General features: G+C 45.5%; 1 protein-coding gene across 1 annotated transcript in view; it reads right to left on the reverse strand.

The window, feature by feature from the left end:
• Positions 1-13,458, reverse strand: part of LOC113407454 (inactive tyrosine-protein kinase transmembrane receptor ROR1) — a 241,766-nt gene that overhangs the window by 2,151 nt on the left and 226,157 nt on the right. Inside the window, exon 8 of the mRNA XM_026656003.2 lies at positions 4,503-4,714. Coding sequence (XP_026511788.1) covers positions 4,503-4,714 — 212 coding nt within the window. The remainder of the gene's footprint in view (positions 1-4,502; positions 4,715-13,458) is intronic.

Here is a 13,458-nt window from a genome sequence, read left to right on the forward strand (position 1 = left end):
CACCACTAGCAGAGATATTGTTGTGACCACATTGCAGAAGTATTGGGAGCCTGGTTGAGGCTGGGGATTCTAATACTCTAGTACCCATGCAGTTCCTCACTGAATGCTTCTTTACTCCTGCTGTGTATGAGGGAGGAGGATTTCCCCATATCAAAATTAAAAATAACTTTCCATCCTTTACACAAGACTAGATGCAGGTGAACAAAGACTGAATATAGGATCGGTTATGGTCACAGTGCGGCAAAGAACTTCAACATGGACTTAATTTTAATCACACGACTAGTCCCATTGATTGCAGCTGGGCTACACACATGCTTAAGTCCAGCTTTGAGAGACCAGGGCATATAATGTTAGGTGCAAATTTATGTTTTAACTCTGACTTAGGACTCAGTTAAGTTTCATCCTAGAGTTAGTTATTAACCCCTTGGGGTACAAAAGAGATTAGTTCTCTGTATACTTGAGTGAGTATACAAGCTCCCCCCCCCCAACCCCCCAAAATCAAGAAAGTAGAATCAGCTGGGAAAACATCAGACTTTGGTCAAAGGAGAATAGAAACGAGGGCCAAATCTTTTTCAAACTTGGTTGCCTAACTTAGGCAGGTACATCCATATTTAGACACTTAAATAAGCGACTTTATTTTTAGAAGTTAACGTCAGTGGGCACCTCAGCACCTCTGAAAATCAGGTCACTTACTGAGATGCCTAAATTATGGACTTGGTAGCCTAAAGGTAGGCACCTGAGTTTGGAATCCACATTCAGTAAAACAGTGTAGTCAGAAACATTAGCATTTGCTTTCCTGGAATATTGTCAATGCAGTTTTTTGCATGAGTAATATGGAAAAATTGACATTAAAAAAATAATTTTAAAGTTGCGCACTCAGAGTAAATGAATTCTAGTTGTACTGACCACTTACAAATTTTAGATAAATATTTCATAAGTAAAAAAATAAAATCATAAAGACATTTAAACAAGCAGCCAGTAGACTGTATGGTGATGGCAGGAAATTAGCTGTATTGTTGAAGAACAGATGGTTTATATTATATAAATCCTTTAGGCTAAAACTTGTTTAGGTCTGGCATATTGTAAATTATATTTTAGTAATGAAAGTGAAATGACCTCTGTCTGACCTCAGGCAGGGTTTGTCTGTTTGAACCAACATAGTGGAAAACTATGAAAGAAAATGAAGTCATAAAGTTTTGGCAGGAAGGCTCATTTCAAGTTAAGCGGTTATAAATCTGCTTCGTTTTTGTTTGACAAGTATTTGTCATACAGTGGTGTACAAAATGTAAAGAAGTGTAAAATACATACGAGGCATCACGCCAAAGTAAACCAAGTACAAAGGGAAAATACAAAGAATGAAGCCCACTGCTTCTATCTCTTTATCAGTTGCTTCCATTAGTTGAATGACAAGATGGACTCAGTTTATTATATTCTGTAAGGCAATTAAGTACCTTAAAACTGAAACAGGCTTTTGGTTTAAATGTTAACATTTTTATTTGGAAGAGTAAACACACATCCACCTCAGTATGAGCTAGAACGTTTTTAACCAATGTTGACATTGGTATTGGATACAATATTTTAAAATAGAATTCTACTTCCTTTCTTTTTTAAAAATTTGTTTGAAAGGCAGCCAAAACAGTTGTGTCAGTGGGACAGCCAGCCACTCTCCCAACAGGAAAATATACAATTGTCATAAATGAAATCAGGTGGTTTTTGCAGCATATCATTTTAAACATGAAAAGAAAACACTGTGGTCTATATTTCCAGACATTTACGGGCAAGACACTTTGCCCACGTTGTGTACGTAAAGCATTAATATGTTGGTGGTCAAGAGTAAAACCTGAACCCCACTAAGTCGATGGCAAAACTCCCACTGACTTCAGTGCGGCCAGGATTTCCTCCCAAGTATCTAATACAAAGAAAGGACTAAGTTTCAAAATTTGGATCCAGTGAAGGGGAGGTTTGGACATGGGGTTTGGTTTAGGCACATCTTTAATCTAATGTGTACTGTATTGCACACGAGATTTATATTGTGATTTTCTATGGGTATTAACAGATAGTCCCTCATTTTCATCATTCTGCCCCTTAAAGTAGAAGTTACGGTTAGGGTTAGGTTAGTTTTTGTTTTTCAACGTACTGACTTCTACTTTAAGGGGCAGAATGATGAAAATGAGGGACTATGTTCTGTGTGTTTATTGGACTCAGTTAATTTGTAATGTAAAGTACCATAGATCAAATTTTGGATGATTTAGCAGCTATATAACACAGCAGCAAGAGACTGCATGTATGCTTTATAAATTGTGTAGAATAGTGCATCCCGAACACAAACATTCCCCAAATGGTCTAATACCTGGTTAGAACTAACTGCTTTCCAGCAGCGATAATAACCAGTTAAAAACAAACAGAAATCTCACGAAGAAGGTTTCCTCTAGAATTTCCAGCTAATGTTTGCAGACTCTAGCGATTAGAGACTAAGGGTTGGTTAATATTAGAATGTTTGAATGCTTTGCTGTATGAAACCTCTGAACCTTTTACTGTTCCCTGTCCCTGGTACAAATCTTGAAGAGGAGGAGCTGGCATAGTTTTTTGACCCATGAATGATAAAATGATGGTATAAAGATTCACATGGAGTCAAAGGCATGATCTCAGGTAAGGAAGATTAAATAAAATATGAACTAAAAACAGTTGTTTGCATTACATGTGTAACCATGCAGGGCAGCCATGGCATGCCGTCTTCTCAGCCTTCTTCAGTTATGTATTTTCACTAACGAGTGACCCAAATGAAAATCCTGGATTCAAACACTTCTGAAACTTGAGGAAGTTCAGAACCAGATGCTTACTGGTTTGGGCCCCAGCTCTGTTTTTTTCAGTATCCTTTTGTCTTCTTATAACCCATCTTTCTTCTTGAATCCACAAACTTATTTTTCTAAATAAGGTTCTAGAGTTAAATTTTTCTAAGTAAGGTTCACATAATGAAATTATAACAAGACTTCACAATACAAAATGAATGACTTGAACTGGCAAAGTCAGCACTCTGTTCTCTCCACACAGTAGATGCTGTGGGATTACCTTTATTGTTAACTTAATGATGAAATATAAACTTCAATCTAAACTTTCTGCAGAGTTGGCTTACTCCTAGGATTTGTCCCTGCAAGGTCCTTTTATATCCGTCTCTTTCCCCAGTTGCTTCTGCCCATGAGAGAGAGAAAAACTACCCCGGTCAGATTTCCAGCATGAGTCAGCAGAATAGCTCTACCTCTCTCCCCCTGAGGGGTCCTAAAGCCTGACTCCCAGTCACATGGGCATACTGCAAATTCAAAGCACAATGGATTATTTAAACAATTTTGCCTGGACCCTCTGCTGACTAATTCTTCATAACCTAAGACTATGAAGCTGACACTGAAGAGCAAGCAGTAGGCACATCTCATGATTGCTATATCAAACCTAAAACAGATCTCTACTTACAAACATATTCACATATGGAGAGCACAGATCCTGAAACGTAAGCCTCCTTTTCTTAGGCTGAGCGACTAAAACTGCCATCATTCTGAAAGAGTATCTTTGGCGTGTACAGCAATATTTATAGAAGGAAGGTTATGCACAGTTTGCATTGCTCCTAATGCCTGAATTTGGATTCATTTTGCTATATCGTTTTCTAACTAAAATAACAACTTGCCAACAGGTACGTCTAGACAATTGGATGTAAATTATTCTACACAGTTTTCTAATGCATTATGTTTTAGATACTCAGGATATTCTCCTGCTTGGAAGTGGCAGAGCCCCATGTCCAGCCATGCAGGTGGCTGCTCTGGACATTTCCAGCACCTGCCCTGCTAATAAACAATGAGGTCATTGCTAATCATTTTTTCAGTGTCTTACCTGCTCGGTGAGGCTTTTTTTTTTTTTTTTTTAATTGGAAAAAAAGTGCTTCATGAATTTGGAGTTTCAGTAAAGAGGAACAATATTAGGAGTTAGGGAAGAGGGGCCCTATGTTTCAATAAGGCGGGCTGTAAATATGAATAGGTTTTGGTGCTTCAGTTTGCAAATCTCTCTAAAGAATGTGTAAACTTGAACATACAAGGAGGAGATCGTTTTAAAGTGATTTCAGCTAATAACGGGTGAGGCAAGGATACAAATGATCCATTAAAAAGTGTTTTCTGAAACAGCCAATAAAATGAAAGAATGCATCTTCCTCCCCCCTTACTTACTAACTAGAACAAGGCCTCCATGCCACTCCACAAGCAGTTGCTTACTTCGTTAAAGCAAGCTTGAGTTTCTTTTCATCCAAAGATATATAGACCATTAGCTTTATGCTGCACAGTACAACGTATAGTATGCTGATGACAACAGAAGGCGTTCAAAAAGTGCAGCCAACGACACTGACAGAGACAGTGTGATAGAAATCAATTGGGTAATGTTTCAATTCTGGATTGAGCAAACCATGCTAATTCCATGCTCTTCGAAACAGCAATTTACAAGGCAGAAATCAGGTGCCCGATTACCTTTGGTTTGTATGCATTTAGCATGGACATCTCTACATTTTGCCCTCTGACGTGTTTGGGCTGTCTTTGTACTGGAGGGGAGGAAGACTTCTGGTTGTTGCGGCAGACGCAGATGAAGAAGAACAACAAGGCTATGGCCAGGGGAATAGTAACACTTGGCACCAATATATATAGGATTTCCATTTTATTCTTCTCCTTGGAATCTTTGGAATCTGGATCAGAAAAGAAAAAGAAGGTGAAAATAATGAAAACACATGAGGCATAAAATATCTCATGCAAAATAGTAAACTCCTGTATGTGCTGGAAATGCTTGAGAATGATAAAACAAATGGTGGATAGTATTATTATGATACATAGTGACTTTTACACCAAAAACATTTTAATGGGAGGAACACTTACTGCTGGTGTTGTATTGCTATAAAATTAACATAACTACTTTATTTGTTACTCAACAATTATATATCAACAGGGGAGTGGATGACTTAGTTCTAAGGCCAAGGAGACATTCTTCTCTGGGTATCACTTCAAATCTGGTCCTGGTCATAAAATGGCTGCAAGTCATTATCATCTTAACCACTTGGTGTGAAATGTGTTGATAGTATGGCTTTAGTTCCTAGTGGACCAAAGCCTATGGCAAAAGTAACTTCAGAATTAACACATTAATTGGCAGCCTCAGTAGAGAACAGAGTATCAGGTCCAGATTTTATTTATTATGTGTATCACAGTACTGCCTAGAGGCCCCAGCTGAGATCAGGGCCCCGTTGTGCTAGGCACTGCACCAACACGTAAGAGACAGTCCCTGCCCTGAAAAGCTTATAACCTAAACCGACAAGGCAAACACTTCTGGACTGAAAGCTGGATTGCCACTCTCCCAGCAGAGTTTTGTTGTCAGGGTCACTAGGCCCTCTTCTCTGGCTGTTTTCAGAAGGGGTAGGAAGTGGGTAGTAAATAGTAGTAAATAGAAGCATAGGGAGAGCACTTGCCCAAGATCATAATGACCCATGCCTGCCAATACAGGGGGGGGGGGGGAGAGGGGAGAGGAAGAGTGAGAGCAGCTGGTTTCAGTAGTATTACTGAGCATGCTCAGCCCATGTGAGCATGCTCAGTAAGAGCCAAGCAGCAAATTGGGGGTGGGGGGGTACGTGACCATGCCTCTCCCACACATCACCTCTGACGAGTCAGTGGAGGGCTGGGAACAGACCCCTACATCTCCTGAGTCCCAGTGAAGTGCCCTTTCCAGTGGGCTATGCTGCCTTTCATGGTCCCAGCATGGAGACAACTACCATGGAGACACGCAGTGGTCTCCAAGTAGTCAATCTGACACTTTGCAAGAGCATGCCAAAAAGAGCTCAGAGTGGGATTACTGTATATACTCGTTCATAAGCCGCATTTTTTTAGTAAAAAGGGGGAGCATCAGAGAAGGGGGTCGGCTTATGAATGGGTATAGTGAGGGGGAGAGGTAGGACACAGCTCCCTCCCCCAACTGAGGGGGCAAGGAGAGGCAGCCGAGCCAGAAGGGAAGAGGCGGGGCCAGAGTCTCTCTGCTTCTGGCCACGCTGCTCTCCCCCCAGCCTCCGAAGCAGCTGCAGTTCCGGGGCTGGCAGGCTGCAGCCACGCTGCCCGGCCTGCTGGAGCAGCTCCAGCCGGGCCAGAGACATCCTCCCGGCCCACTCCAGGTAAGGTGGGAAGGGATGGGATGGGGAGAGTGTGGGGATCCTGGGCTAGGGGCGGGGTGGGGAGGGGTTACACTGGGAGGGGTCATGTGGGGAGGTCCCGGGTTAGGGGTGGAGTCATGTGGGGGGTGGTCACAGGGGTTACTCCCCTGACCCCCAGCTTCCCCCCCAAAAAAAATTTCCCCACCAGTTACTGTCCTGGCCCATCAGGGTAAGCAGCTGGTGCACCGGGACATTTTGTTTACTTAGGTTTACCCCCGTGCCTGCGGACGCTTGAGGTAAACAAACTGTTTCGGCCCAGCAGCGGCTTAGCCTGATGGTCCGGGAGCCAAAGTTTGCTGACCCCTGAATTATAAGGTCGGCTTATGAATGGGTCATAAAAATTTGCCATTTTTACTTATCCATCTTGAGGGGGTTGGCTTATAAATGAACCGGCTTATGATCGAGTATATACGGCATATATAACAAATTAATACAGTAGCTACAGGGTACAAAGTGAACTTCGGAGAATACCTTTTAAATCCCCAGCAAATAATTATTCACATTATTAGTGTCAGATTTCATGTATCTCCAATAGGGCATGACACTTGCTGGAGGCCATCGAGTGTGTTTCTCTAGTGAAGACTTGACAGTTGTTGAGTTAAAATGAGATGAGGTAGGCCAAGAAAGCCCTTCTTCCTTCCAAGCAGGATGTGGTTGCCCTGTGACAGTAGTCATTAACAAGGCTCATTTAGTGCTAAATGCAAAGCTAATTATTTTTCTAATGCATGTTTTGGCAAAGAAAGTTGCAGCTTATAACTGACTTACTAACAAAGGAGTCTCTTCTCCTCTCAGTGCACAAGGAACTTATGCAAGCAACTCCTTTTCAATGCTAACATAAGCTACACGTATAAATCCTGTATGCATCACACAGGATGGCCAAGGGCCTAGGAATCCATATCCCTTACACACAAGTCAAATTTGGCTGAGACATTTTGATTCCACTGGGGAAATGTAAATAAATTCAGACAAGCCCAACACTATGTTAATGTTTAAGCCAAACCAAGTCAATGGGAAAAATTCCCACAGTTTTTAAAGAAAACCTGCAGTGAACAGTTATAATGCTGTAGAGAACTAAATGGACATTGGCTGGCTCATATACCGAGGTGGACAAATAATTTGCAGACAGCTATTCGTTAGATGTCTTTCATCTCTCTTTCTAGTTCCCTCTGGAGGATCCTGACTTTAAATTTACATTACCTCCCCACCAGCAGCATGCTACAGACTCTCCATGCATGTCTTTTAGCTATGGACCTGCTCTCCCCTACTCCAAATGTTTCTGGATATTAGTCTAGCTATGCCTTTGAGAGTGCTGGCTCTGCACTGCTTTCCAAGTTGCTGGCTCTGCCCTGCTCTGCTTTCTCTAAAATCATTCTATGCCACCCACTTCTGCAATTAGTCTCCCTCTTCTTTCCTTCATGCAAGTCACTGTTTCCCTCCCTCCCAGCACTTACACCTCCACTCATTTGACTCTCCAAAGTTTCCCTGCTCACAGAAAATTGTGCTTCTGCTGCCCACACTTCACTTTTGGATTGCTAGCTGTTCTGCCCTGTTGCTAGCTGCTACCTATTCCCCTCCAGCAGCGGTTGGTTGAAGAGTCATTACTAGTCCCTCTGATCTGGCTTTTTGCAGAATGGATGGGAAGGGGGTGCTTTCTATAGGTAATGTTTTTGTGTGCACACTCGTGCATGAGTTGCCCTCCCATTAAAAAAAAAAACTCTGGGCAGGTGCAAACATCAGTTCCATTTGGGGGTAGTGGAGGAGTTTGCCATTTGGAAGAGCTGCCTCAGCAAGAGCAGGCTAGAATGTAAGTGCCTGTAAGGGCCTGCTGCCAAAAGGGCTATGCCACGATGTTGCTGGAGCCCAGTCCAATTCAAACTCTACCAAAGGAGGCTGAGCGAGAGCAGGGCCATTATGACAGGACACCTTGAAACATCAGCCAGATCAGGAGGACGAGAATGTCCAAAGTACTGAGTCAATGAAACCACAGGTGCTGTGGCAACAAAGGAGAAGGGACAGATCACCAGCACCAGAAGCAGCTGATAAATCACCAAGGGTAAGAAAAGAAGTGAGACCTTTGAAATGGTCAAACAGCTTTTTGCCAGGAGCACCATTTCAGATTTTGGTAGGTGGGGGCAACTTTAACAGTGAATCCTTGGGCTACTTAGGCACTTAAACTCTATTTTTTTGACAGATAACTTAGCAATTAGCTGACAGGAGCCCGGTATCGAATTCCTTTATAAAGGAAAGAAATTTAAATAAATATTAGACCCACTCAGCTTTAATAAGATCATGTTCTGACATCTTGTGGCAAATCATTTAAGGGACACTGGTTAGGTTTAAAATGTTAATGTATATTCTTACTTTATTACTAACTCCGTGGAGAGAGAGACCCTGTCAGGACTCCTGGGTTCTATCCCAGCTCTGGGAGGAGAGTGAGGTCTAGTGGGAAGCAGCGGGGAGCAGATACATCTGGGTTCTATATAAGAACATCAGAATGGCCATACTGGGCAAGATCAATAGTCCATCTAGCCCAGTATCCTGTCTTCCAACAGTGGCCAAAGCCAGGTGCCCCAGGGGGAATGGACAGAACAGGTAATCATCAAGTTACCCTGTTGCCCACTACCAGCTTCTACCACTACCAGAGGCGAGGGATTGGGGGGGGGGGGCGGGGAGGGATAGTTCAGTGGTTTGAGCATTGGCCTGCTAAACCCAGGGTTGAGAGTTCAATCCTTGAGGGGGCCATTTAGGGATCTGGGGCAAAAATCTGTCTAGGGATTGGTCCTGCTTTGAGCAGGGGGTTGGACTAGATGACCTCCTGAGGTCCCTTCCAACCCTGATATTCTATGATCCCTGGACATACACATGCAGAACATGGTGTTGGATCCCTGGCTAATAGCCATTGTTGGACCCCTATCCTACATGAACTTATCTAGTTCTTATTGGAACCCTGTTATAATTTTGGCCTTCACAACATCCCTTGGCAAAGAGTTCCACAGGTTGACTGTGAAGAAACACATTTTTTTGTTTGTTTTAAATTTGCTGCCTATTAATTTCATTGGGTGACCCAGGTTCTTGTGTTATGTGAAGGAGCAAATAACATTTCCTTATTCAACTTTTCCACACCATCCATGATTTTATAGACCTCTATCATAACTCCCCTTAGTCATCTCTTTTCCAAGCTGAAAAGTCCCACTCTTTTTAATCTCTCCTCATACAGAAGGTGTTCTATACCCCTAATCATTTCTGTTGCCCTTCTCTGTACCTTTTCCAAATCCAATACATCTTTTTTGAGATGGGGTGACCAAATTTGAATGGACTGTTCAATATGTTGGCATACTGTGGATTTATATGGAGGCAGGTGTGTTGTGAGCAAGACACGAGAAGTCATTCTTCCGCTCTACTCTGCTCTGGTTAGGCCTCAGCTGGAGTATTGTGTCCAGTTCTGGGCACCGCATTTCAAGAAAGATGTGGAGAAATTGGAAAGGGTCCAGAGAAGAGCAACAAGAATGATTAAAGGTCTTGAGAACATGACCTATGAAGGAAGGCTGAAAGAATTGGGTTTGTTTAGTTTGGAAAAGAGAAGACTGAGAGGGGACATGATAGCAGTTTTCAGGTATCTAAAAGGGTGTCATAAGGAGGAGGGAGAAAACTTGTTCACCTTAGCCTCTGAGGATAGAACAAGAAGCAATGGGCTTAAACTGCAGCAAGGGAGGTCTAGGTTGGACATTAGGAAAAAGTTCCTAACTGTCAGGGTGGTTAAACACTGGAATAAATTGCCTAGGGAGGTTGTGGAATCTCCATCTCTGGAGATATTTAAGAGTAGGTTAGATAAATGTCTATCAGGGATGGTCTAGACAGTATTTGGTCCTGCCATGCGGGCAGGGGACTGGACTCGATGACCTCTCGAGGTCCCTTCCAGTCCTAGAATCTATGAATCTATGAATCTATGAATATGATATTTTTCTCTTATTATCTATCCCTTTTTCCTAATGATTTCCAATATTGTTAGCTTTTTTAATTGCCACTGCACATTGAGCAGGTGTTTTCAGAGAACTATCCACAATGACTCCAAGATCTCTTTCTTGACGGGTTCAGCTAATTTAAACACCATCATTTTGTATGTATAGTTGGGATTATATTTTGCCAAGTGCATTACTTTGCATTTATCTAGGGTTACCATATTTAAACATTAAAAAAAGAGGACACTCCACGGGGCCCTGGCCCCGCCCCTTCCCTGCCCCAACTCCGCCCCTTCCCTGCCCCTTCCCCAAAGTCCCTGCCCCAACTCCACCCCCTCCCCTGAGCGCCCCGCATTCCCCCTCCTCTCTCCCAGCCACGCGAAACAGCTGCCCGAGCGCTACCGGCTTCAGCGCTGTAAAGTATCAGTGTAAACCAGGGGTGGGCAAACTTTTTGGGCCGAGGGCCACATCTGGGTGGGGAAATTGTATGCAGGGCCGGGGCAGAGGGTTGGGATGCGGGAGGGAGTGCGGGGTGTGGGAGGGGGTCCGGTGTGCAGGAAGGGGCTCAGGGCAAGGGATTGGGGCAGAGGAGGGGTGCGGAGTGCAGGAGGGGGCTCAGGGCAGGGGTGCAGGAGGAGTGTGGACTGTGGGAGGGGGCTCAGGGGAGGGGGTTGGGGTGCAGGAGGGGTGCTGGGTGTGGGAGGGGGCTCAGGGGAGGAGGTTGGGGTGCACAGGGGTGCAGGGTGCAGCAGGGAATTCAGGGCAGAGGGGTGGGGTGCAGGAAGGGTGCGGGGTGTATGAGGGGCTCAGGGCAGGGAGTTGGGGTGCAGGCGGGGTGCGAGGTGCAGGCAGGGGGCTTAGGGAAGGGAGTTGGGGGGTGGGGTGCAGGAGGGATTCGGACTCCCGCCCGGCGCTGCTTACCTAAAGTGGTTCCGGGGTGGCAACGGCACGCACCCGGGCCAGGGCAGGCTCCCTGCCTGCCTGCCATGTCCCCGTCCCACTCCAGGAAGCACTGCGGCCCCTGAGGGGGGAGCGGAGGGGTCCACATGCGCTGCCCTTGCCGCGCCTCCAGGTACCTCCCCTGAAGCTCCCATTGGCCACGGTTTCCTATTCCTGGCCAATGTGAGCTGCGGGGGGGCGGAGCCTGGAGGCAAGGGCAACATACGGAGCCTTCTGCCCCCCGGCCCGGGGACTGCAGGGACGTGGTGCCGGCCGCTTCTGAGAGTGGCATGGGGCCCACAGCACCACGGGGGGCAATCCTGAGGGTCGGATCCAAAGTCCTGATGGGCCGGATTCAGCCCGCGGGCCGTAGTTTGCCCACCCCTGGTGTAGACAGTGCACCAGCGCTGGTAGCTATTCCCCTTGTGGAGGTGGTTTTTTTATAGCACTGGGACAGCTCTCTGTGTTGTGCCTAGGGTGACCAGATGTCTTGATTTTATAGGGACAGTCCTGATTTTTGGTTCTTTTTCTTATATAGGCTCCTATTACCCCCCACCCCGTCCCGATTTTTCACACTTGCTCTCTGGTCACCCTAGTCGTGCCACGAATACACAGCGTTGCTAGTGAAGACATGCCCTTAGACTGGTCCCAGTACAGACTCCTGAGAGACACCACTATTTACCTCTTTCCATTCTCATCTTCTATTCCTACCCTTTGTTTCCTGTCTTTTAACTGAAGTGCTCTGAAGTGCTTTCAGGATCATCTAATGATCCTTAATTTACTTTAATGATAAGCCTTTTGTTATCTTAATCACCCTGCCTCTGTTTATAAACAAACTCCCTGCCCCAAAGGCTGTGCTGCTCCCAGCTTCTGAACTCATCACATCTCACACTCAAGCTGTTGCAGTTAAGAGCTCCGTCTGGGGCTAGGGTGAGTAGACCTCCCCTACGAAACTCAGGGGGGGCTAAAGCCCTCCCCCGTCCCCCCTAAATGGCGCCCCAGCTTCTTGCAGCCAAAATTGTGATAATTTTCACCTGTGTTCTCTCTTTTTCCCCACTTTGCCTGGCAGGAAAAAAACAAAAACAAAACTATTTATTTGGAAGCCCCCCCACCCTGCCATACTGAAGGCCATCATCTCTCTTCGGGAGTACTGTGTCCTACTGTCTTTTAAGTCAGTGTTTTTTTTAGGGCAGGTGCAGTGGATTTTATTGGCACAAATGCAGATCATACACATTGTGACAGCGGGAGAGTCTCTTGACCTGTAGGCCCCAGCTTTTTCTGAGAGGGCCAATTCAATGGAGTCAATGGGCTGAGGCAGGGTAGCATTTAGTATTTTGTGGAAGGGCTGGGAGGGAGCGTTTTACTGTTGACACTGGGCCAGCTGAGTGTGTCTGTGTTTTCAAAGCTGGATTTGTGCAAGTGCTGAGAGGGCCATACAGATGCCTATTACAAATCTAATTAAAGGCACACTTAAGCTGAAATTTGGGTCCAGTTCAGATCATGATCGCCATATTTGGGGTCGGGAAGGAATTTTCCTCCAGGGTAGATTGGCAGAGGGCCTGGAGGTTTTTCGCCTTCCTCCGCAGCATGGGGCAGGGGTCGCTGGCTGGAGGATTCTCTGCGACTTGAAGTCTTTAAATCATGATTTGGGGACTTCAACAGCTGAGTCAAGGGAGAGAATTATCCAGGAGTGGGTGGGTCAGCTTTTGTGGCCTGCATCATGCGGGAAGTCAGACTAGATGATCATAATGGTCCCTTCTGACCTTAAAGTCTATGAGTCTATGAGGGTGGCAAAGTTCCAATGAATTCAGATATAACTTTGCACAGCTCTTCTTCTTCCCATATTTGCCATCTTATCCCATCTTATGCCCTCTCCCCTTCCTTATACTGCCATTGCAGCCTCTCTCCTAATTGCTCCTTTCAGATCAGATTTGGCATCTAGGCACTGGCTGAGGGCCACAACACCACAGCAGGGGGTGAAGAGAGGGGACTGAGGAACAGTTCCCCATGCATCTATCTGGCTCTATGGACTGGTGAGGGGTGGCTTGATCCATAGCTTCATCCCTTCCTTTGGTAGTGACTTCCATCCCCAGGACTGCTAGAAGGGAGCTCCCACCTAGTACAAGGACTGCAACTGTCCCTGCAATAGGCGCTGACTCCATGGGTGCTCCAGCCCCGGAGCATCCCTGGAAAAAAAATGGTGAGTGCTCAGCACCCACTGGCGGGCCCCGCTGATCAGCTCCTCTCCGTCCCCAACAGCACTTCCCGCACGCCACTGATCAGTTGTTCAGGGGCGGACAGGAGGTGCTGGGGGGGGAGAGAGAGGAGGGGGGCAGGAAGAGG

This window comes from Terrapene carolina, unplaced genomic scaffold (genome assembly GCF_002925995.2).
Source record: "Terrapene carolina triunguis isolate 2854851 unplaced genomic scaffold, T_m_triunguis-2.0 Scaffold211, whole genome shotgun sequence".
In the NCBI taxonomy this organism is placed as follows: Eukaryota; Metazoa; Chordata; order Testudines; family Emydidae; genus Terrapene; species Terrapene triunguis.